At 38.3% G+C, this 26740-nt stretch overlaps 1 protein-coding gene across 3 annotated transcripts in view; it reads left to right on the top strand.

The window, feature by feature from the left end:
* The window catches only part of NAV2 (neuron navigator 2), a 482122-nt gene that overhangs the window by 364680 nt on the left and 90702 nt on the right, over positions 1 to 26740 (top strand). For all 3 annotated transcript variants that reach the window (XM_044681285.1, XM_044681287.1, XM_044681286.1), the window contains one exon: positions 24557 to 24695. In XM_044681285.1, the coding sequence (XP_044537220.1) occupies positions 24557 to 24695 (139 nt within the window). The remainder of the gene's footprint in view (positions 1 to 24556; positions 24696 to 26740) is intronic.

The raw sequence follows: 26740 nt of genomic DNA on the forward strand, positions 1-26740 counted from the left end.
TTCCTTTCCTTTCCTTTCCTTTCCTTTCCTTTCCTTTTCTTTTCTTTTCTTTTCTTTTCTTTTCTTTTCTTTTCTTTTCTTTTTCTTTTCTTCTTTTTTAAACCCTTATCTTCCATCTTGGAGTCAATACTGTGTATTGGCTCCAAGGCAGAAGAGTGGTAAGGGCTAGGCAATGGGGGTTAAGTGACTGGCCCAGGGTCACACAGCTAGGAAGTATCTGAGGCCAGATTTGAACCCAGGACCTCCCATCTCTAGGCCTGGCTGTCCATCCACTGAGCCACCTAGCTGCCCCTTCTAGCTCATTTTTCAGATGAGGAAACTGAGGCAAACATGGATAAGTGACTTGCCCAAGGTCATACACCTAATAAGTGTCTGAGGCCAATTTTTACTTCAGGAAGGTGAGTATTCCATATTTCAGGCCTGGAACTCCATGCACTATGGTGTCACCTATGAGAAGTCCCTTTTTGAGTGTCTGGTCAGAGAATTAAAGAGAATATTAGATACTGAGGAGCAAAGCAGAGAAAGAGTTGATTAGCATATTCACTAGGGCTTGTTAGGTGATGGAGCTGGTCATGAAAAAACACAAAGCCAAGATCCTGGTCCTATAGCAGCCTTGAAGGAGCAGAAGTTGAAAGCTGAAGTCTCTCAGATAAGTCCAGTGATTTGAAGAAAAAGCATACCATGCTAGAAATGAATGCCACAAGTTTACAGAAGAAACTGGAGCAGAGAGCTCAAACAGAGGTTTCTGGAAGAGTAAGCAAAATTGCATCAAGAAATGGACTTACAGAAGAATCACATTTTCCATCTGACTCAAGGATTATAAGCAGCTTTAGACTGAGGTGATCTACTAAAGATAGAAAGGAATCATCTAGAACAGTGATTCCCAAAGTGGGTGCCACCGCCCCCTGGTGGGTGCTGCAGCGATCCAAGGGAGTGGTGATGGCCACAGGTGCATTTATCTTTCCTATTAATTGCTATTAAAATTTTTTAAAAAATTTAATTTCCAGGGGGTTAAGTAATATTTTTTCTGGAAAGGGAGTGGTAGGCCAAAAAAGTTTGGGAACCACTGCTCTAGAATATCAGCTTGAAAACATGCAAGTCCTGTATTCTGATGAAAAGGTGAAAATGAAAGGGCACTATTTCCAAGTGCCAAGCTCTTGATTTTCTTCAGATTAAAATAGACCAGATTGCTAAGGGAAAAAAAAAAAAGATGAAGACACTGAGGTCCAAAAAGGAGACTTATCCAAGACTGGGCTAGAAATTTAGGTTTCCTACTCCTTCTCCCACAGTACTATGTTTCTTACCTCCTGTTAATTAAAATATAAAAACCAATTTTTCACCCCAAATTGGATAATATATTAAACTTTATCATGGGGGTGGGATCACCAAATCCTCTAACAAATTAATTAAAAATGGTAGACTCCCATACCAAAATGGTTTTGGGTGTGTGGTCCAGTTCTGCCATTCTTACAGTCCATTCTGTTTCCTTTTCATAGAAGGGATGTTCAGCAATACAACATGTGTGTTCCTTTATCCTTGCCCAAATCCTTCCTGCCTCTTCCAGTCCTATCTCAACCCCGGAGGATCAGTGGCTAAGTTCCCTTCAGCAAAGTGAATATGAAAATGTAAAGGAGAATGAGGCTGGGAAGAAGAGGAAGGGGAATTTTCTTCCTCAGAGTTATAGTTGGGAAATATGTAGGCAATACTGAGAAATAAATGGGAGAAGTTGGATAGTCGAGCCAACCAGTCCTTGACTAATTCTCTATCAGGGAAGAACTCTGACTTCCCACTGCTACTGCCTAAAGGTGCTTCCAGATTTCCCTTCTATTGTAAGAAAAGACTTGGGCCATGAATAGGACATAGCCTCAGAAAGAATAAAGTGACCAAAGGGGCACTAAGGGCCATGGGGCCTTTCTATTTGGCTTGTAGTTGATTAAAAATATGTTGTCTCTTCCTTTACAATGGAAAGGGCAGGGATGTTTTTGTTTTTCTAATTGTACCTTTGGAGCTTAGCACCATACTTTGCCCAGAGGAGGTGCTTAATGTCTTTTCACTCATTTATTACAGTACTTATCACTTCATGAACTAACACATTTCATTTTAGAATAATTAATTTTAAGGAAATTTTCCTTATATGAAACTGGAATTTCCTTCCTTAAAACTCCTGTCTGGAGCATTATCCCAATTTTACCAAGAAGGAAAATGACATTGAGATTATTTATATGACTTAACTTGTCTGCAGTTACAATACTATTAAGGTCCAGATATTGAATTTGAACCCAAGTCTTCCTGACTCCAAGTCTAGCTCTCTATCCACTACTATACTTGGCCAACCTCAAAAAGTTCTGGAGACATTGATTCATGAAGGCATGAATACGAAGTAAGTGTATAAGTTCCTAGGTTGTGTTAGGGTCCGAGTGGATTTTTACTGTTGCAACCAGATTATTCACTGGTTTATAGAATCAAATGTCTAGAAGAAAGGGAACTCAGATGTCCACCACCTTCCCTTTATAAATGAGGAAACTGAAGTCCAAAGGTGATAAGTAAAGACTTTAAAGTCAAACTGAAAAATTTTTAATTTTTTTCCTAATGGAAATGGGGAACCACAATCAGGCCCTTTCCTTGGGCAAATAAGTGAACAGCTCTTTAATAAGATGTTTCAAAAAGAAAATTTTTTGAAATTCAGACTATTTTTAATTTAGTGAAAATACTCTAAATCCACTGGAGTCATAACATGACCTACCTTTGTGTGGAATTTGGTATAAAGTGGTATAAGTTGAACTCAATCCAGAGAAGTTTATTTTTAGTACTACTAGGGCTTTGTTATAGCAGTGATCTGACCTGGAATCATGTGTCTTAGACTTGAAGGTTACATTGTATGGGGACATCCCTGCCAGCAATATTGTCAATACATGGGCCTAATATTTTAATAATTAATATTGAATTTCAACCCAAGGTTTCAAACACCCTAGGTCTGATTAACTTTCCTTTTAGCTTCAGATGTCCAACCCAGAAATATTGCTATTTTTGGAATCATTGATGATGTTCCACTGAGATCCTTTATTTAGTATTCTAGGGCATAGAAATAAGAATTAGGATCCAGCATTTGAGATCAGAAGATTCTTTACCTTTATGTTCCAAAATGCCCCTCCTGAGAGTAGGGATGGTGAGTAATAGACTTGAAGTCAATAAAGTAGAAGTTCAGATCTCATCTCCAATATATAGTGGTTGACTGCCTGTTCATAAGTTTGTCATTTAAACCTTTTGAACTTCATTTTTAAAATGGGAATAATAATATTTATATTGTAGGCAATCATGGGAGTACAGCATTTCTCATCCTATAAAGTGCTATAGAAAGAGTTATTACTATATTGTAATTTGACCCAGTTAATAAAACCAAAAAACTCATCACTGAGGTGAGAGTAATCAATTTGTATCTTCAAAATTTCTAATTGAGGTTGAAAAAGGTGATATAAAAGTAAAGAATGTTGGAAGTAATTTCAGAGATTCCACCAATTCGGTCATTTTAACAGAGTAAGAAATTGAGGCACAGAAAGGGTGAATTGGCATTTTTAGGATCTCACAGTTGAGTAGAATTCAGTTCCCCTGACCTAATTAAGAACCAGTGTTTTTATATATAAGCTAAAATATTTTACTATTGTTATTTTCCACATTGATGGGTGAAATCCTGCATCTTTTAACATATTGCACCAGTATTGCTTTCTAATTAATTTTTATTGCAAATATAAAGTTTTTAAGATAAATTATGGATCAAGGAAACTTCTATGGTCTTGTCTGTTAATCTAGAATTATATTTTGGGGAAAATATATTCAAGGTTCCAGATAAGTTGGAATACAATCAATATGTAAGGGGGGAGGGGGGACTGAGTGTACTAAAAATATTTGGTTTAAAATTTGGTTTTTTGGAAAGGGCCGCCATATCTCTACTATTCATGATGTTTATAGGCCAAAGGTTCGGTTTTTTCCCTCCAGCTTTCTGAATTTGCTCATCTCTCAGCACAATTTTCTAATATCTTCCAAATTGTGAAAAGATTCATCTGGATTTAAACCCAGAGTTCCAAATAGACTGGAGTTTTCATTTTAGAGATCTGAATCCTTTGCTTTTAGTCAAAAAGGAAGGAAAAAGGAGACTTAGGAAACAGTTGAATGTTGGTAATGTTCCTACAAAGAAAAGGTAACACCATCATTATTATATTTCAAATGTTTTAGGGGAGGTAGCTATGTAAAGCAATTCTCTTTTAATTTTTAAGAATCTTTTCTCTTTGTGAATCAAATTTTCCTTTGTTGAGGGAATAACTATTCTCTATTTTTTGTAAATGTGAATTTTTACATATTTTTATTTTCTTAAATCAAGCTGTGCTTAAAGGAAGTGATGAAACAGTTCTTTGTTTTTAAGATTCTTGATTCTTAGACATAATCAGACCTTTCCAGACTAACTTGCTGACCAATAAAGTTAAAGAGAAAATCAGATTTTTTTTTTCATGATGCATTTGTTTCCAGGGAAGTGGTAAAGGAAGCAAGTCTTTGGTTGGTTATGGAATTTTTAAAGGCACTCTCATTGTTAGCAAAGCTTTGGCCCTAGGGTCGCTCTCTGTTCAGTGCTTGTAGACTTTGTGACCCCAATGATTCCCACACCCATTTCTCTAGCATCTTTCTCCCATCTTAGATGCTTCCAGCAGTTTTAAAAGTGGGAAAACATGGAGGGACGAACTGTGAATGATTAACTTCTGCTGCGAATGATTTAAAAAAAAATAGATTAAGATCTGTATTCCAAAGCTTCTTTTGCTTGTTCCTTCCCCAAGGCTGGAAGAGCCTCCTCCCCTGACCTTTTATCCCCTCCCATTTTGTGAGGAGGAGGGAAAGGTACTTTATTCCCTTTTGAAAGATTTCTATTTACTGAACAAATTCAGACCACACAGAGCCCCTGCCCTGAGACATAGATTGCTTCCTTTCCAAAGAAGCTAAACCGCACCCCTGGGTCAGCCAAACTACAGAAGAGCAAGGCTACATTTGGAGAGAATTTTTCAGGAAAAAAATTTTGGAAGTTGCCAGGGGTCACCCTGGGTAGGACTTTTGGAGAGCGCGCAGAGGTAAAAAAGCATGTGGCTGGAACATTATTTTGCTTTGGGGCCTCACAGTGTTTAAAAAACAACCACACACAACAGTTGTTCGTTGTTCAGTGTATTTATTTGCCTAGTCCCATCTGAATTTCTTAATTACAGGTGTGACCCCCTTCTCCCAACAGAATTCCGACTTTCTCCTCCCATCCCACTGGAGCCCAATTCTCTCAGCCAGGACGCAAAACATTTTTTTTTTCCCTTGAAGAAATCCAAAGCTCTTCTTGCTGTCCCATCAGCACTCATCACTCAGAGCAGTTTAGAAAGCTGTTAACTGTACAAACAGATACCTATCTGGACTGTTTTCTCTGAGTGAGTTCCCCATTGTTCTAGCTTCCTCCACCTGAGTTAGGAATTTTAACAGCTGATTTGTATGCCTGTGACAGTTATTGAAACTGGCACTGGGAGGAGGACAGGCTTTCTTTCATTTCTTTTGTGTGACCCACACCAGTTTAATTCCTGGATGACAACTGGGGAGTTTAACTTAATGAATGGCTACATTCCCGGCGTGGCAATTATATTCCTCGCGCACTTTTATTGAGGAATTTACGGTAATCGCTGTTTCAGAGTTTCTGAGCAACTTCTCTGCTCCTGGGCAACTTTTCACAGCTCACTTGATAGGAGCCCCTCGACTTGACCTCTCTCTCTCTCCTTCAGCACTTCAGAGGTTAATTTGGAAGGGGATCAGGTTTCCTCTCTGGGAAGTCAGGGGATGATCACCTTCTGGCTGGCCCTTTCGTTCCTGTGTCTCTCAGGTTTGCTGAGGGCTCCGTTGAAAGCTAACCTTGCTCATCTCGAAAAGCATATTATTCAGATGACAAATTGGATTCCCTGGCGATCTGGGTGAGGATGGCCCAGCCAGCTGAGGAAGCTGCTGCCATTCTGTAAGGCGAATTCAGAGCCTCCCTCTGGAGTTCTCCATGGACCATAGAGGAGGGACATGCTTTGGCCTGGGAGTGCCGCAAGGTAGGAGGTTTGGCGGGGGATATGCTGAGGGACTACTTTGCTGAAATGGGCTTTGTGTAAACGGAGCTTGACTCAGGACATGATGAAATTAGCAAATTTATAGTGGATTTAGTACTGGAAATTAATTATTCTGGGGCTGAAAGTGATCCCCCACCCCCACCCCCACTGCCTTTCTCCCCTTCACTGTAACCTTGACTGTTTTCTAATAGTAAGGAGAACCCCTAATGTCCTTGATGCACTCTATCAGTGTAAATATTTTCAGAACCGTTTTATCAAACTGAGCCGTGAGAGTTGAGGTGCTTATAATAATGAAAATACTTGTTAGTTCTTAATTTCAGCCCCTTTCTATTGCTGTGTCTGGAGAGAGAGAGAGAGAGAGAGAGAGAGAGAGAGAGAGAGAGAGAGAGAGAGAGAGAGTGTGAGTGTGTCAGAGAGCCAGAGACAGAGGAAGGTGGGAGGTGATTTCAGCTTAAGACTGATTAAAAAATGATTTGCAAATATGGATGGTGTCCATTGGAATTAAAGGCACTTAACTACTCCCGGTAAATGTTGGCTGCATTTGCTAAGGCTTCAGATTTTGGAGTCTGTTCTTCCTGCCCATAAGCCTCCAAAATGAGAGAAAACTGGTGTTTCAGGAAGGAGACTTCATACCTGGTTAGTGGCATAACAAAAAAAGACAGGTTCAATCTGATTTTACAACAAACCTTTCTTGGTACCTTTGACTATTTGGACTCAGCCCAGACAAGCCTTCATGCTTCAGGGTTTAAGTGTGCTTTCAAATGTGGAGAGTTGTCTTTGTTCCCAGGGTTAGGGACTTACCCAGGCTCCCCCTGCATTATTTCAGGATTCATCCAGTTATTATCAGGTGCACTTTCTTTCAGTTCCACATGAGCAAATTATCTTGCTTTTTGGGGGGAGATAAATGTAGCTTTCTCTGTTCCTTTCTGTGATTCAGGGAGAATGAATTGACATGCTTTCTACCTGTTTATATTTTCTAAAACTTAAGGGAAGTATGGGAAAATGTATAATAATTCCTAATGCTTCTTCCACAGGTTTTTTTTTTTCTTTCAGAGTCAAGGTAGCTTTGAATATTATTATAAAATCAGAAGGGCACTAAATGGCCATGTGCCTGGGGAATAAGGACAGTGACCCTGAAATTGGCCTTGTGCCACCTAATTCTTGCTCTTTGGGACACCTATGTGTAATGAAGCAATTGGTCTCTGAGGAGGCTTAATTTATGAGATGTGTCTCTCTCCTCCATGGAGCTTGATAGGAAGAAGACACAAAGGAAGGATGTTGGGGTTTTTTTTCACACCCTAATATGTTAATTTTGCTTTGAGCTATTGGCACTTGCTGCCCCCATATGCACTCTGTGAGTTATTCTGAGGCTCCTGGAGGCTTGCTCCTAGAGGGCTGAGGCTGAGCCTTTTCCTTAGGTTTAAAGATGGCATTTTTTATGGTTGTTTCCTTAGCTGGGCTCCCTTCCTTTCCCCAACCCCCACCCTCACTCTTAACTAGGCTGAAGAACAAAGCTAGAATGGAGGCGGGTAAGGGGGGGGGTATGCTTCACACCAAAACTGCAAGATAAATTGGCCCGGTGCCTTCAAGTGTGAGGCGGTTTTCTTCCTAAACTTTCTAACCCAGCCCTGCTCTGGGCATATGTAGAACTCCCCCTGACGTCATTGTCGTTGGCAGCTTTGTGTGAGAAGCAGCATGAAAAGCAAAATAATGACCTTTGGGGACCACCATTCTCTTCCCAATCAGAACTGTGGACCTATGGGTAAGGCATTCAGCCTGTCTGGGGCTCGGCTACCTTTACAACATGGGGGTGTCCTGAAGGATAAGTTGATTGTGTTGATAAAATGAATTGGGATTTCTGGTAAAAAAATAAAAAGTATCACAATAATACATTTTAAGGCAACCTAAGTTATACAGAATTGTGGTGTATTTATACTTACCTTTCTTTTTTTATTTTTTAATATTAAGTTTGATTAATTTAGAAAAATTTTCCATGGTTACAGGATTCATGTTCTTTCCCTCCCCTCCTCTCAATCCCCTCCCGTAGCTAATGAACAATTCCACTGGTTTTCACACATGTCATTGATCAAGACCTATTTCCATGTTATTAATATTTGTATTAGGGTGAGCTATACTTACCTTTCTTAAAAAAAAGTAAACCAATTCATAAGACTTCTAATAGTCAATTGATGGGGCAGCCAGGTGGTTCTGTGAATAAAGAGCCTGACCTAGAGAAAGGAGGTCTGGGTTCAAATGTGACCCTGGGCAAGTCACTTAACCCCCATTGCCTAGCTCTTGTGGAGCTTCTGTCTTGGAACCAGTACTTAGCATTGATTTCTAAGACAGAAAGTAAGGACTTAAAAAAAAAAGTCAATTGAAAATCCTGCAAATTCATACAAAATGGTACAGATCCAAAAACTGGGAAGTCAGGTGTAATGAACAAAATACTGAACTTGGAATCAGGAAGACCTAGGTTCATATCCTGTCTTTGACTCTTAGTAGTTGTGTATCCCTAAATAGAAAAGTCCATTGGGTCATGAAGAGATGGACACACAATTGAACTAATGAATGGTATACCCCAGGCAAGTCACTTAATCTTTGTGGGCTAGGGATTCAACCTGTGACTGTTTATTGGTTGGGAACTCCCAGATGAGGAATCCCCCTCTACCAATGCAAGTTAGTAATTCTTCTACAACTTTGAGTCTTCCACAGTAGCCTAAATCACTGAGAAGTTGTGATATTCCCAGGGTTCTACAGTCAGTGTATGTCTGCGGCAAGACCCAGATGTTCCTCCTGGCTCTGCGGCTGCCTCTCTATCTCCTACTATGCCATGCTGTCTTACATACCTTTGTATGAAATATATATATATGTATATATATATACATATATATGTGTATATAAAATAAAATATATTTGTATTATATGTACAATATATAATAATACAAATATATTTTTCATATATACATATTCATATATAGGCATATATACACATAAGTGTGTGTGTGTGTGTGTGTGTGTGTGTGTGTGTGTGTGTGTGTGTGTGTGTGTGTAGCTTGAGGGAAAGGGGGAAATACTAGGGAATAAGGAAGGTATAGGGGCTGAGAGTCCAGTCTTTCTGCTTTGGGGACAAACTTGGACTTCTCTGCCCACTATGCCTTGCTGCCTTTCATTACTTCAGAGAGTCATTATGAATGTCACATGGATGATGCAGGTTAGCTCTTTGCAAACTTTGAAGCTCTTTAACAATATTAGACATTTTTATTGGAAAACACCCTATAAGGGATGAAATGCAACAGCTTCAACCAACATATACATCTCCCTCAAGCATAATAGTCCATTAACTTGTGTTCCAGAACTTTGGAAGAGAGGAAACTCCCTTGGGTCTAGCTTACCAGGCAAGCTGATGTCTCCTTAAACAATAAGAGACTAAGTCATTCTGGCTGGGAGTTATGGTGTTTCAAGCAAAGGGGTACCCCCCCCCCCATCAGAGTGGAGGAATTTCATGCTTAGTATGGACCACCTACTTAAGCTGGGAATGAGTTACACAACTAGGGCAAAGGTACTATAGGGTGAAACCTAACCCAAGGAGTTTTCAGCTCTGTAAAATTTCCTGAGTACTCTTTATCATGGAGTTCATGTTTCTCTCTCCCTACTCCCTCCAAATCCTGAATGTATTGTCCTTGCACCTGGCACAGTCAATATGGATAAGCTCTTCCATGCTATGGTGCCCCCTAACAGAGAGAGAGAGAGAGAAAGAGAGAGAGGAAGAAAGAAAGAGAAAGAAAGAAAGAGAAAGAGAAGGAAGGAAGGAAGGAAGGAAGGAAGGAAGGAAGGAAGGAAGGAAACAAAGAAATAAAGGAAGAAAGACAAAGAAAGAAAGTTCATAGAGTGAGGGAGAGGAGAGAAATGAAGTTAAAGGACCAGAAAACGAGAACATTTTTCATTTTAAAACTTTTTAAACATAAAAAAACCCAATTCCCTTCTGCAATACTTGTAAGGCATATTTAGCTCCTTTTCCCACCCCAGAGTTTCCCTGGATGCTGCTGGTCTGTTTGCACACTAGTAGGTAAGAAGGATCTCACATATTTGCTTGCTTGCTTTTTTGTAAAAACCATACTCTCACACTTCCTTCTTCAGACTCATGTCTACACTTATGTTCAGAAGCATGTCAGAAATTTTTCTACATTCTTTACCTTTAGGCCTGACATGCCAACAGCAGGTGCCTTTAGGTGGAATCTACTTTTAAACTTTCTTTCTTTTGGTATCAGGAATTCTGCAACCTTTGTTCTGCTCTCAGACATGTAGGAGGAAGATGACTATCAGAACAGCATTCATTTGGTGCTGGCCTTTCCTGATGAGTTCTCCCTGTTCCTAAGGGACCATTGCACATTGGTGCATTAATTTGCTTTGCCACAAAGAGTTTCTAAAGAGAGTTCTTACCACAACACAGGTCTTTTGGAAGGGCCAGAAGTAACAGTGACTGAGGATCTTTGCCCTACTAGCTTTAGTACAATATGGAAAAAGCATCCATCCTTAAGATGTGGAAAAAAGGGTTAACTTTGCAGTCCTGTGGGAAATATCTGTAGGTGCCTCCTTTCTCTGCCCCTGGGACCCATGCATTTGGGGAGGCTCACTCATCTACATTGATGTCTATTGTGACCCTGGAGGCACTAGAGTTTCCTCAGAAACAATTGCCCAGAACAATAGCCAGAAAACTGTTCCACCAGTTCCACCAGTCAGGAGTTTTGCAACTTAATACAGCTGTCTGGCTGAGGCACTCTGGGGATTTAAATAGGGCTATTGCTGCTTCTTTGGAAGCTGGAAATGGGAGCAGGTAAGGCCTATATTCCTACATGTCCTTTTTTGCTCGGCAGTGTGAGATTAGTCACATGGAATAAGCCTGAAGTAGAGTTTATAAGAGCTGCTCTAGGTGGCAAATAAGTGGAAAGAAGATTCTTTGAATCCTTGTGGTCTACAGAGACCCTCTGGTAGCATCTGACCAGTTTGAGGGACTTTGGAAGATCATCTGGTGCAAACCCATCATCCCCTCCTACCCCTACCCAAGAAACACAATTATAAGACATTGTTTCTGCTAAATGTTAGTGATTTATTGGGGAACGAGTAAGGGTCAGGCAAGAGAGATCACTGGTATCTGCCCTTTGCTTCTTTTGCCCATTATTCAAAATGTCTTTCCTCAAGAAAGTACCATTAACTTATGTGTGGTCCAACAGAGTCTCTTTTGGAAAATGTAGAGAAGATTCAGATTCATCCATAATGCCACTGAGTACCTCCTTGAAAATTGGGTCCCTCTGTTCCTGTGTATGGACATCCTAGTGGAAAATCTCTGTGTTCTTCCTTCTCAGCTTGAGAATTGTCTTTTCCCTCCCATGTTTGTTTTATGGATGGCCATAAATATCTCACCTCTGTAATTCATGACTGTTAGAGGTTTCTGCTTGATAGTTGACCCCATAACAAAACTAACCACAGAGTGGTTTGCTATTGAAAATATGATCCACAATGCTAGGATCCTCAGAACTTCAGATCAAAAGAAACAGTGGGCTAGTTCATTGATAAACTTACTCTTTAGAGACATTTCATAGACTGGGAGGTATTGGGAGCTGAAAAAATTAGCGATGATTTCACCTTCATATTTTATAGGCAGACACCTCTTAACATTTTTGGTTTAAGCCATCTGAGAAAGGATCTGTGGCCCTTGGATTCCTGACACAGTGATGTCACTGCCTCCAAAAAGACAATGAAATCTGATCTTTTTTCGCCTCCTTTTGAAAAGTACCATTTAATTTTAATTTTTTTTCATAATCCTTTATTCATTTTTCTAGGAATCTTTGGGCTTTCAGTACTTTATTGAAAAGGATGATAAAACAGATAAGAACTTTTTCTACAAAATAACCCTGTGTTTCTAGCAAGGATGCGTGGTGCTTTGTACATAGTGCTGCTAGATTGAAGAGTCCCATCTCTGCTACTACCTTGCCCTGTGACCTTGGATAAATCTCTGGACATCAAGTTCTTCATTTGCAAAATGAGATGAAATTGGTTAAGCTAAATGTTGCTTGCATAATATGGGCTCATATACAAATGTTCCAATCCACAGTCATATTTCTTGAGTCAGTGATTCTCCTTCTTTATGACTCTCAACTTCTTTGAAGTGTCTTTTATTAGAATTTTGATTTGATCTTTAATTATTTCAATTTTCATTTATTTTTCAATGCTTTCTTCTCTAAAATTCTGCAATTTTATGATTTTTCTTTTCAAAAGTGCCAGAATCCTTTCCGTCTCCTTGGATAAACATGATTTTTATCTGCAGCTAGACTATGCTTTTTGGGGTAGGGATGGTAAATGTATTAGGATTTGTGATGATGTTCAATTTCTGTGTGTTTCAGGAGTGATTATGAGAGTATATTAGCCAAGATTTAATCACAGTCCTTTGAGACAAGATTTACATATAGTATGGCCATACTTCACAGCTTACCTAAGTATTGTCTAACTTAGTATGATACACATTCTGTCCCATGATGTGAATTAATTGTTTTCTGAGATCTTTGATAATGGTCCCAATTTCAAAAACGTTTCCTTTTTTTCCCCATAAACTATCCATGTGTCCCCAAAATTCTAGTATTTTGGTGAATAGCAAATGTGATAGAATGGCATTGATAACTGCCTCTAATTGCCTATGTGATTTTGGATAAGTTACTTGACTTATGTTAGGACTATTCTTCTTCTGTTTTATATGCATGTTAGACTCAAAGACCTCCAAAATATATCCATCTCTAAATCTATAATCCCATGTTTGGTTATTTATAAGTACTTCTCCAGATCTAAATCTGAGATGTAAGATTCTTGAGTGCTAGGACTCTTCATTTTTTTTTTGTCCTTTTATTTTGAGAACCTAGTACATTGTCATTTGAATGATTAAAAAATCAAATTAATATTCCAATAAAACATGTCCCAAGGCATGGAGAATAACAGAAAATCATAGATTGACAAAATATGATTATTCATGGAAATCTTTGCATAATAGCCCATATTATCTGGATCTATAGTTCTATGTGTCATACATATTCCTGTGGTGTTTACAGTGCAGAGGACGTGGTGAGGTTTATGTGGCAGTGTCGATGATTCGTCCCAGAATTTCTGGTTATAGATCCCACAAACAACACTCAACACTCAATAATTTTAAGTAGCCCACATGATTCTGGGGACATACATAAGGGAAAAAAAAATCCTTTTTTTTTTTTCCCCAAACTACATTTCTTGATGTTTGGATTGAAAAATAACAGTTGCTGTAAGCATAAGGCAAATTCAATACTGTGATTTTAAATTCTCAGTTCCTGTGAGGATAGGGAAAACACTGACAGTCAGTATTAACCTTATTTATTATGCCGAATTAAGAAGGATGTCTAGAAACCCCACTGAAAGTTTTGATATGGATATTCATCTTTGTCAGAGGATTTTGCATTTCCCTGGGCTCTGCAGGAGATTCCAGCCCAGGAAAGAACTTTGGAGCTTAAAAGGTTTTCATGGCATTACTGGGTGGTACTGTATTAGATTCTGATGTAATTCTCACCACCTCTTTCTAGGCAAAGTACCTGACTTCAATGCCCTTTCTCATATACAATATAAAATAACTGCTTTGAAAAAGAGATATAGGAGACAGCCAGGCTCCTCTGTGGATAGAGAGCTAGGCCTAGAGATCAGGAAGGTCCTGGGTTCAAATCTGATCTCAGTTACTTTCTGTGTGACCCTGGGCAAGCTACTTAACCCTCAATGCCAATTCTTATTGCTCTCCTGCCTTGGAACCAATATGTAGTATTGATTCTAGGGTGGAAAGGAAGGAAGGAAGGAAGGAAGAGAGGGAGAGAGGGAGAGAGGGCGGAGGAAGGAAAGGAGGGAGGAAGGAAGGAAGGAAGGAAAAAGGGAGGGAGGAAGAGGAGGGAAGGAAGGAAAAGACAGAAAAAAGAAGGAAAGAAAGAAAGAAAAATGCAGATAGGAAGGAAGGAAGGAAGGAAGAAAAATGGGTGGATGGATATAACTGCTAAACTATTATAAATGCTACAAGCATCAATCTACTCAGTGGTTGTCAAGAGGCAATGGCCATAGACTCTTAATGATTTTGCCAGCTAGTTGAGACATTGTTATCATCTTTTGGAGCATGGCTTTTGACACAGATAAAAGATAGATATCCTTTCTGTCATTTTCTACCACAAATGTGCCTTTTTTATCACCTTCTTTTCTCTGCCTCCCCTTCCACTTGCTCTTGCCTTTGTTCTCTTCTCTCATTCCATTTTCTTTTTATTTTCCAGTTCTTTCCTTTTCCTGTGCTTTAGATCTGCCAGTGATACCCGAGGGAATTTCAGTGGCCAGGAGCAGAGGATAATCAGCAAACTGCTGAACCCTGCTGAACACATTGAAACCAGTCATTTGCCCTATTTTCCGAGTCAAATGCAGTAAGGCTTCATTAATTCAGCCCCTAATAATAATTGAGATGAAGGCTTGGCTAAAATTTACCCAAAGTAATAGTGTATGTAAACAAGGTAGGAAGAGGGAATACTCAAGATAGTTAAAAAAAAAGAACAAATTTTCTTATCACCTCAAAAGGACCAATTAATATGCTAACCATTAATTATATTTATCTAAGATGGTGCAATGGACACAATGTCAGGTCCAGAGACAGAAAGACTCATCTTTCTGTGTGAAAGCTGGCCTTAGATATTTACTAGCCATGTGAAACTGAACAAGTCACTTATTCCTATTTGCCTCAGTTTCCTTAACTGTAAAATAAGATGGAGAAAGAAATGGCATACCAAAAGAAAACCCAAAATGGGACCACTATGAGTCAGACATGAGTGAAACAACTGAGGGGCTCCTGACTAATAATGAGCTTTATATTGGAAGTAAAATGACCCCTTCTCTTGCAAGTTGTAGGTGGCGGGTGACAATTATTCAATGGAGAAAATATTTTGTAAAGTGCTTAGCATGGTACTCAGCACATGATAGGTTCTATGTACCTGTACATTCCCTTTCCCTTCAAATATATATCATACTAGAAAACGATCTATAGTTTCTTCCCAAAATAAGATTTAGGAGCTCTGCCTTGACATAGTTGTAAACACTGCATTCTGGTAGGTACAATAACAAACTGAAAACACTGAGACTCGGAGGGTAACCAGAATGATGAGGGAACTCCCAACCAAGCCATAAGAGAACAAGTTGAAGAGACTGAGGTTGTGTAGCCAGGAAAAGAGAAGTTATGATGTGACAGTATTGTCACATTCATGCTTGAGGAATTGCCTGTGGAAGGAGGGATTAGGCTGGTGTGGCTTGATCCCAATGAGTAAAAATTAGGCACCAGGAGAAGGAAGTTACAGAGGAACCAATTTTGGTTCCATTTCAGTTTAATTGGCAGGGCTCAGGGTCAACTTTGTGGAGGTACAACTGAAGCTGTATATCCTAGTCAACAGCCAGAATGACTCTTATCCCTCTCTAATTGCACTCCCTTTGGCTTGTTTCCTTTTTAAATTCAACACAATTGAAGTGTATATTCTGATATTTCTCCATAAATTAGTAGGCGTTGAACAACTATCAACAGATCGAATATCATAGTTGTTTGTTTTTTAAACCCTTACTTTCCATTTTAGAATTAATACTATGTATCAGTTCTAAGGCAGAAAAAGGGCTAAATAATGAGAGTTAAGTGTCACACAATTAGGAAGTGTCTGAGGTTAGATTTGAACCCAGGATCTCTTGGTCTCTAAGCCTGACTCTCGATGCACTGAGCCACCTAGCTACCCCCTTCTCTGTGATCTTTCTCAGTCTTACACATGGCATAAAACCTCAGAATTGCTTTAATTTGCATTTATCTAATTATTAGTGATTTGGAGCATTTTTAAATATTATTTCTAGCCTGGATTTCTTTTATTGAAAACTGTGTTGATATCATTGACCATTTTTTCATTTGAGGAGTAGATCTTATTCTTCTAAATTTGAGCCATTTTTAATATGCCTTAGAAATAATATCTTTGTCAGAGAAACTAGATATATGAATGACCTACATGTTGGAGGTATTATTGGGAAGATTGCTATTCAGATATGCATTGAATGAGAACTCTTTGTTCCCTTTTAATATCTGCTCCTCTATAATTCATTAAAACGCTCTCCCCCAACAATTTCTATAAGATAAGATTTAATAAACTTCTTTGCTACCATGAATAGTTTAAAGTGATGGCATTGTAGTTCTTCAAACATTATACGTTGAATATTTTTACTGAGATTTATCTTTTGACTAATTATCTCAAATCACCATTCTTCTAATAAATAGAGTTTGTTCTCATATTTGTAAAGTGCTTAGAAGAATAATAGCTCTTCGAATGAGCTTCATTACAAGATGCAGAAATAACAGATATAATACTTAACATTTAAGGTTTGAAAAAATACTTTGCAAATATTATCTCATTTTATCCTCACGCAACCCTGGGAGATAGTTGTTACTATTATTCTCATTTTACAGATGAGGAAATTGAATCAGACAGAGGTTCAACATCTTGTCCAGAGTTACCCAGCTAGAAAGTACCAGAGGCTATATTTGAACTCATGTCCTCTTGATTCCAGCTCCAGCACTCTATTTGCGGTACCATCTACTGCCTAAAGTAATGTTCAAAATAGAGATTTCCCCAAATATCTCACTGGGGATCTTCCTTCTCATCTTCCCCTTCCAAGCAAAATAGACTATGACTGGCAGACCTTTAGGTCCCTATGCCCAGAAGTCATGGCTAACTTTACTTCTATGGGATCTAGTCATCAAAGCCTTCTTAGAGTGTGCTCTTCTCCTAGGTTTAGGCCCTATAAAGTGCATTTTCCTCTTTATAATGCTATTCTTATTTACAAAGCTATCTTAGAGATAAATATAAGAATTTATATAAAAATTATTTTTTTCTCCTTAGGTGTGAATATTTCTGAATAGATGTCTTCCTATTTCTGAATTAAGTCAGGAATGAGTTGCAATTCTTATAAAAATAAGGTCTGCCACCCACAAGGAGCCTGTACCTATGACTGTGTTTGCCCCGTCCCCCGTTAGCTGCTGCTACTGCCAACTCTGTCTAAGAAGGTTACAGACTTCCCAGCACCATCACTACCACCCACCCCTCCATAATCATCTTGTTAAAAAGGGTTTTGTTTCCAGAGTATTAGTTAATTGAAGTGTTGGAATAATTTGAATTGTTTTAATGGTGGGTGGGTTTTTTTCTTATTTACTTAGAAGTAGAAGACTAAGAATGATGGCCCAAGAATGCACATGCTATAATTTCTATCCTGTGGAAGATTTGTTGAATGATTAATTAAAGGATAAATTCCCCTGAGGTGCTTAGCTGAAGGTTGTATCAGCCATGAGAAATTATCTTTGGGCTTCAACCTAATTGCTGAGATCTTATCATGAGCACAAGATCCAGAAACGCTGACATTAAGAAGAGTAAACCCAATGTCCTTCCTCTTTCCTCTGTCCAGGTGATTACCTGATATACATAGTAAAACGAACAGAGTCTCTTGGCATTGGGAGAGACATTATAGACCATCTAGCCTTCCCTTCCTCTAGTCCACTCAAGGATTTTTATGTACTATGATAAAAATTCTAGTGTCCAAAAGATCTTGCTTTTCTCTTCCAAGAACAGATGTGAATCTTCTCTACCTTTTTTGCATTCCAAGTACCATTTTAGCTCAATTCAATGCCATCATTCTTCACAAAGATATTACCTTCCCCACCTTTTTGGATCCCAAGTACCATTTCAGTTCAATCCAATTCAACACCATCATTCTTCATAATGATATTATCTTCTGGTGCCTTCTCGAGATGCCAGAGGTCTTGCTCTTCATTTTAGTGGTGGACTACAAAATAAATTGGACGAAGAATGTAAAACATTACAAGACCTGAAAGGTAGGGAGGGGGGTACTTTAGAAAGGTCTTTGAATGCTAAACTGAATTTTACAGTTGATCCTAAAAGTGACATTAAACCACTAGAGTTAATCATGTATGGTAAAGAAAAATCAGGACTCTGTGTAGACATTACAGGGACTACATAATTGAACATAACAGAGACCTTGCCCTAAGGGGTTTATACTTAGGTGGAATATGCTGATATATGTGTCCCTTTGATCATCTAAACTATGAATGTGCCTAACTTCTATGATGTACCCAATTTGTAAGCTTCATGATATGTTTGCAAGTCATAATGTCTATTATTCCCTAAGTCCCCTCTTTCCCTGTTTGTGTATTATCTTGCAGATTTTCAGAGTAGTTTTATACTTTTCAAAAGCCACTTAGAAGTATCACCCTTAAATTATATTCAATGTTTTTACTTTGTAGTCCTTCAATTTTGTTAACTTGATTACTAAAATGCCTATTTCAGACTCTAGGATGTTAGCTCTAATCCAGGGGTCGACAATCTTTTTGGCCTCGAGAGCTATAAACGCCACATTTTTTAAAATGTAATTTTGTGAGAGTTGTACAGTGCTCACAGTGCCGCTCCTGTAACAGTGACTGAAAAAAAATTGACTTTATGACTCCTGCAGAAAGAGCCATACATTGCCGACCCCTGGTCTAATCAATTCCCCTCTACCCTGTGATGCTTTTTATTGAAGGGCTTTCAGAGAGGGGGAGTAGAATTTTTATTCCTTTTGGTTAATTTCATATCATGAACCTCTTGGAATCTCTTGGTATGGATATACTTCAATATTGCCCATGTTAACTCTTTGTGCTAATTCTAGCTCTCCCGTGCATTTCATCAACCTATTTATTTTTACTTTAAGATTTGAAGTTCTTAAAAAGGAATCCATCACTTAAAAAAAAATTATGGCAGCTGTATTTCAACATTACTAGTTTCCTTTGTAACCCCACGTATTTTATTTTATGTTTTTAAAAACATCATTTTCAGTTGAGTCCATAACCTTCCCAGACTACCCAAGGGGTCCACCACACAAAAATGTTTAGATTCTCTCCCTTGTCATTGTCATCATCTAAGTCATTGATAAGAGTGGCGTATTAGACCAAAGAAATATATTCTTTGGTCCTAAGTTTATATCTTTTCAAGTGACTAGAGCATTTGACTTCTAGGCCTAATCATTTAATGATTTTATGTGGAAATATTCAGTGTTTCAATCTTTATTTCCCTTCTGTTTGCTGTTTGCTCTCTTCCCCTCAATGAAATATAGTCTATAGAACAAAATACTTAACCAGAAGTTGCCGGTTCTAATCCCAGCCTCAGAACTGACTGGCCCTAACTTTGCAATAGGTCATTAGACCAAACTCTTTACCTCGGTTTTCTCATCTGTAAAATTGGATATATTTTCCCCTTAGAATGCTATTCCTGTTTACAAAGCTATTTTAGAGATAAATGTAAGAATTTATATGAAAATACTTAAAAGGTTATTATTTCTCCCCAGGTGTGTTTCTGAATAGGAATCTTCCTGTTTCTGGATTGAGTCAGAAATGAGTTGTGATTCCTATGATAATAAGGAAATGCTCCACATCTAAGCAGTTTTTATGCATTAATTATTAGAAACATTCTCTTACAACACCTGACATGGGACCTTGCAGAAAGTAGACACCTGACAAATGTGATGAATGAATGAACCATGTCTGAGTCAGCAAGAGCATCAAAATGAACATGTCCAAAACTGGACTCACTTTTCTACTAAAACCTGCCTCTCCTCCCTTACTTTGACTGATGGTATCATCTCTTTCCTGTAACCCAGACTAGAAATCTGAGTCATCTCTGATTCTCCCATTTACTGACCACCTTGAATCAGTTGCACCATCTCTTCAATTTCTCCTGTAGGACATCTTTCAAATTTGTCATATGTTTTGCATTTTTTATTTCAGATCCTTGTTATCTCTTACCTGAATTACTGTAACATCTTTCGCACTGGTCTCTCTGCTTCATTTCCAGCCTATTTTCCAAAGGTTATTAGACTAAGCCTCTTTATGTGCTGTTCCAGTGGGCATCACTAACTCAAAATAATTTGGTGGCTTCCAGTAAACTTGGAAAATGTTTTCACTGGACTCTTGCTCCTGCCTCCATAGAAATAATGAAAAGATCATTTTAAATAAACATTTAATCACTTACTATATGCTAAGGATTGTGCTAATTACTTTTTAAACATTTTCTCATTTGATCCTTATAAAAACCCAACGTTAGAAGCTATTATTATTCCAGTTTTACAATTAAGGAAATTTGAGACATTAAATTACTTACCCAGAGTTACACAGTCATAGGTATATGAGTTTGGATTTGAACTCAGGTCTTCCTGGCTTCAAATCTAGCAATCTGTCCATTGTGCCTGGCACCTACAACATCTAGCTATTCCTCCCTAAGGTGAAGGAATGTAAGTGCTTTGAGGATCTGGACCGTCTTTGTCTTGTATGTGAAACACCAGAACCTAGGATGGTGCTCAACACACAGTAGGGCTTAGTAAATGATTGTTGATTGGCTGATGGATTGATCTTTTATGTATACCTTTGAAGGACTAATCATCTTGGGGATATTTTAATCTAAATTTCATGCAAGAAAGTATTAGAACCGGAGTCAATTTTGGGGGTATTTAAGGTATTTTACGTAAGCCTGTACTCTCCTAGAGCAAACCATATTCTTCATGATGGCAGGTCCATAAAGTCAAGGAACATGCTATATCGTAATTTCGTGTAGATTTGTTGACTAGCACAGTCTGCTGTATGCAGCTGATACTTAATAAGTGTTTATTAAATGCATGAATCAATGTAGTGAAAAGTCCAGCAGGAATGTAATGGGGAAGGAATTTGAGAATACTTTCTAATTTCAGTAACTGTGCTCTGTCAGCATGGTGTAGTGGATGGACAGCAGGACTTACTTAGGGTTAAGAAGGTCTGATTTTAATATGCCACTCATTCATAAAGGCTGAAGATCTGTGGATAAGTCACTTAACTGCCCAGAAACTCTAGCAATTCTCCAAGATTATTCATACTGATTAAGGATGTTTCCTTATTGGGAATTCTTCATATGAATAAAACTAAAGACATATCAACAAGAAAAAGAAACAAACCAAAAAACCAATGGATCTCACCAATAGCCAGACCTGTTTTCTTCACCTGCTCTCCTCATTCTATATGTTCTTTAGTCTTAATAATCGCCACTCTTTTTAGCTTGACCAACTACTTTAGTCTCCTCTCATTCTCTGGTTTGAATTCATGAAGGCTACGTGTAATCACTAAGGCAGGAGGGCATGCTGTACTTAACACTAACATGAAAAAAATAGTGTGTGCTTGTTAGCCTTGAGCACACAGAACATTCTGTTGAAGTAGGATGGTCAGTAGGAAGAATAATCAGATTTAAAGTTGAAGCGGCCTTGGGGGTCATTTAGTCCAAGCTCTCATTTTTCAGATTAGCAAATTGAGCCCTGAAGAAGGAGAAATAACTTGCCCACGATCACAGTAGGCAAACTTGGACATTCAAACGCATAATTCAAATAAAAATTCCAAAATTTTGTTCTAGAACACTAACAATGCCTCCACCCCCAACCAAAAAAATAAATCATACCAAGATACTTTTACTTCGATTAGACCATAAATCCTCAGCTTTATTGGAGTTGGAACCATGAGCACTTCCAGCCTTGTGACCTTGGGCAAGTGACTTCACTTGCCCAAGTCTCAGTCAAATTGGAATTAAAATACTTGTTCTATCGACTTCACAGGGGTGTCACGAAGAAAGGACTTTGACAACCCTCAGTTACTACATAGATGTGTGATAGCATTTTTCCCCAAATGATGGGAGATGGTCATTTCAGGAAGTGGAAAACTATGAGTCAAGATCATTATATTTGTGGACCCAGTGTACCTTCATAAGTCACCTTGGGTACAGGGTACATGTACATGTAAATAAGAGCAGCTGAAAAAAGAGGACCTAAAGTAAGGAAGACTCATCTTCCCTAGAGTAAATCCAGACTCAGATACTAGCTGGTTGAGTCATTCTACTATGTTTGCCTCAATTTCCTCATCTGTAAAATGAGCTAGAGAAGGAAATGGAAAACCACTCCAGCATCTTTACCAAAAAAAATCTAAATGGCGTCACGAAGATTTGGAAACGACTGAACAATAACAACAACAACATGTTAAATAAGGCATCTCCTAAAGTTTATGTGGCCTTAAGGTTTAGGAATATCTTTTTTTCCTGCTTTTCAAGCATCTAATAATAACAATTAACATTTACTTAATAACCTTAAGGTTTGTAAAACACTTGCTCCATCACCAACCTGGGAGGTGATGTAAGTATTATTATTTTATTTTTTTGGCTAATGAAAGTGAAATTCAGAGAAATTTTAAAAAATAAAATTTTCCCACCCCACAGATAGCAATTTAGGACATGTTAAAGGTCACAGTCTAACTCAGATCAAATCTTTTTCTACTTTACCATGGTGTTTCTCAGATTTTCCCTGGGTTAACATTCAAATTGATAATGTATATTTTGGAAGTAAAAGGGGTGCATGTTGAAGGAAATTGTGATAGAAAGAAATTTTAAATAAGGAGCAATTTTCTCCTTACCTGATTGGCATGGCTGGGGATGGAAGAGTCTGGAAGCATACTGGCTAGTTGAACAATACCAGCATTCTCAATTGCTTTAAGGGCTAGGACTACCTGATTATTTTTGGAGGCTGAGTGACCTTGTCTCCAACATGTTATAGAAGCTGTGCAGCAAAGCATCATGAATAGGAGCTGGAACTCCCCAGGAAACGAATCGCTTATTACCCAGCTATAGTGTTCTCAGAAGTTGGCCATGCCACCATTTTGCTTCAGCAAGGAATCCTAGGATTTCCTCTAGATTTTGCTCTTCCCCTACCAAATTCTTCCAAGTGTGCTTTACTTTCTTATTCTTTTCTTCTGCTCTCTAGGAGTAATCTCAAGCTGCTGAATCTATTCTTAAAGTAAATCTGGGTGGTGATGATTGGTTTAAATCGAGACCCTTTGACACAGAATTGATGATGGGAGTATATGTGATCCATAGTTATGTAGTACTTGCAAGTTTGAAAAATGATTTATTTGTTGTTGTTTTTCAGACATTTTTCAGTCGTGTCTGACTCTTTTGTGACCCCATTTGGGGTTTTCTGGGCAAAAATGGTTTACCATTTCCTTCTCCAGCTCATTTTGCAGATGAGGAAATGGAGGCAAACTGGGAGTGAGTTGCCAACAGTCATACGGCTAGTAAATATCAGAGACCAAATTTGAATTCAGGTTTCCTGTTCCCTATGCTACACAATTGCTACATATAAAAAATATCTGATGCTTTTGAAGAAAATACTTTATTTTATCGTAGCAAATGATTTGTTAATTTATTAAACAAAAGGCTCAATTATTCTGATTATTTCAAAAATTGTCAAATATATCTAAGATTTCTTCCCTATGAAAAGAAAAACTATTTAAAATTCAATTGAACTGTAAATTTGTAAATTTTAATTATAATTGTAATTGTAATGTAAATGCAAAGTAAAATTGAATTAAAATTTGTAAAGCACAAAAAAAAATCCGGAATAATCTATATGGAATAATGTAAAACAAAGAAAACAGAAAATAATGAATATAGCATATGGTTTGACTATTTGATGAAAATATATGCACAAAATAGAGGGATACATGAAGAAAAAGAAAATTAAGGGGAGGTAATAAGTAACTCAGCTATTATAGACATTTTACATGTGGAAATCCATTTACTCAAATGTATAATTATGTAGTATGTTTAAATTGTTGATAATAAGCAAATGGTTTTACATGACAATTTTGTTGACATAATTATAACAGAATTATATAGTAATTGGAAGTTATATATTATATTCACATATAATATATATGTTTTATAAAATTTATAAATTATATAGAGGAAAGGGAATAAGCATTTATATAGTGCCTACTATGTGCCAAGTACTATGCCAAGAATTTTTTTTTACATAGATCTCATTTCAACAACCTTACAAGGTAGGTACTAATATTATAGTTGAGGAAACTGAGGATAAGTGACTTGTCTAGGGTCACATAGCTAGGAATTTCCACAGACAATCCGGATCCTTCAAATTGCCAAGAAAATGTGGACCTGAACTGGTAGAGGGATTCTCCTCTCCGGGGAGTGCCCTATACCTATCTTTAATCATAAGAATTATGCTTGTTATATATTCATTTTTCTGAACATTAAAACGTTCAGAATAAATCATTTGAAACATTAACTCTCCTGCCAGTAGACAGATAGTTGCTACCCTGCAAGATGAGTCACAACAAATGAAAACTAGCTTTATTTCTGTGGTTTTATTACACTGGGAGGATTCAGGGGTGGTGCTTTTAGCCTGGGTTTGCTCCTCCATAGCTCGGGTGGTGAAAGACTCAAATTTTCTGGAATTGTTTGTTTCTGCAGTTGGGATGACAGCAGCTCTGTCAGCAGTGGGATCAGCGACACTATAGACAATCTCAGCACTGATGATATCAACACCAGTTCCTCCATCAGCTCCTATGCCAATACTCCAGCCTCATCGAGAAAAAACTTAGATGTACAGGTAAGTTGCTTCCATGTGAAATGTAGAGCCAGTTCCATGCTCCCCTCTGGGAAAAGAGCAGTGGTTTTAAAGGAAGGAAATAGTGGGGAGTGGGGCGGAGGACACACTACTGCCAAAGGGTCTCCTGGTCCCTTGTCTTGCTAACTTAACTGTGGCTCAAGGAAAATAAGTCGTATTCAGTGTCTCTTCTTGATACTAGCTGTGGAAAACATCCTAGAGTAGGAACTTATCCAATGCCACCTAATCAGGGCTATTCTTCCCCTGGATCTGACATTATGTCTGTTTTACTTAGAATAAGTTATTTTTCTCCTCTTCTCTTAAATGAGGGATTGAAGCCAAATACTTTAACTTCTACCTTGAATACTTTCTAATTCTGGTAGGATTCCATCTCATGTTTGTTTCTGAAATGTTTTCTGAGGGTGATCATTTCACTAAATAGCATATCATCTTATCCTTGAAAGTTTATTCATGGAATCATAGATTTTAAAAGTAGACCAGTGGGGTTCTTTCCCGTCCCTGATTTTACAGATAAGAAATCTGAGGTCAATAGAAATTGTAAAGTAGTTTCCTAAAGGCCACATAGTTAATAATTGTCAGAGCTGGGATTTGAACTCTCTGCCTTTAAATCCATGACACCATGTGCAGCTGCTAATTCTGGTCAACAACGGAAACTGAGTCATATACAACGAAGTCATTGACTGGGTTAGTAAATCCCCAGTTTCTTGACTTAAATAGGCTCCTTGTTTTAGTCACATTGTTGCATCAATGTTTTTGTCCTATGATTCCTTCTTCTCCTCTTGGTTTTTTTTTCCCCTCCCCTTTCTGTCCTACCTTCTCTTCCCTCTTGTCTCCCATTCTTTTTTGGGTTCTCCCTGTCTTGCCCAGGAATGGAAGATCCTAATCCCACCATTGTTTGGCAAAGAAGCTTTGATCTGGTCTGTTTCTGACAAGGCTCAGTTCTTCTTTCCATAGACAGACTGGTGGCTCCCTACTCCCATGGAATTCACCATATCAATGTTAGACTCCGTGTTGATACCTGAGAGACTTTAGCCCTGATGTAGCTCAGAATTCATAAGCAGAAGTGATCCACCAGCTTCAAACACTCCAGCAACAGGGATTAGAGGCATGCATTTCCACACGTCTCCTGCCCTAGGATTTCAAAGCCCTTCTCACTAATAATCAGTTCTTATTTACTGAACACACTTGACTGGTTCTACAGTCCTGGAGGCTAATACTAAGCCCATAACTAGTCCTGTGCTGGGTAAAGCTTCTCAGAATGGTCTTGAAGTTGAGCTGAGTTTTCCACTTTCTTCTTTTTTCCTTTTCACCCAATTCCACCAACCATGCCCTCATTTCTACAGATAACCACCTTCATTGAAAATCTCCTTGTTCTGTGTGCCCATTTTTTTTTGTGAGAATATTGCTGAATAAAGGACAGATGAGGGTATACTTATGATTAAGTCCCTCAAAAATGTAAACAGTGACTGCTTAATGAGAGGTATTGGGTGTAGCCTCTAGGGCTGCCTGTCACTGCATGTGTTTTCATTTGAAGCAGTATTTGTGTGTATGTGCTGTAAATGTGTGTATTTTCCTTTAAATCATTACTGTACATGGTATTGCTCTGGGATACTGATCCAGCAGATTCACCTCCCAATCATGGAAATTAAAGAATTTAAATATTCCCGGGAAGTTTATGTCCTTAGTACAAACCATCCATTAAAATGTTGTAGATAATCCTCTAGTTTGCCTTTCTTCCGTAGACACTAACTTCTCTGAGACACATACCAGTCCCAAGGGGGGAAAATGCCTCAAGATAGTCCTTAGACAGCTGGTTTCAGAGCCAAAGGAATTTGGAATTATCAAGGTCTTTGACTGAGAGGAGCTGGTAATAAGCAGTAACTCTGCAGAGCAAGATTTCAGTGTGGGGTTTCTCTTTTGTTTACTTGTTAAAAGATTGGAGCAAGACCTGCTCTTAAATTGTGTATTGTATGTCTCCACGGGTCTTTGTTCCTGGGCCGAGAGGGGCACGTTGTATTCTCTGTTCG

The sequence above is a fragment of the Gracilinanus agilis genome, chromosome 6 (genome assembly GCF_016433145.1).
Source record: "Gracilinanus agilis isolate LMUSP501 chromosome 6, AgileGrace, whole genome shotgun sequence".
NCBI lineage: Eukaryota > Metazoa > Chordata > Mammalia > Didelphimorphia > Didelphidae > Gracilinanus > Gracilinanus agilis.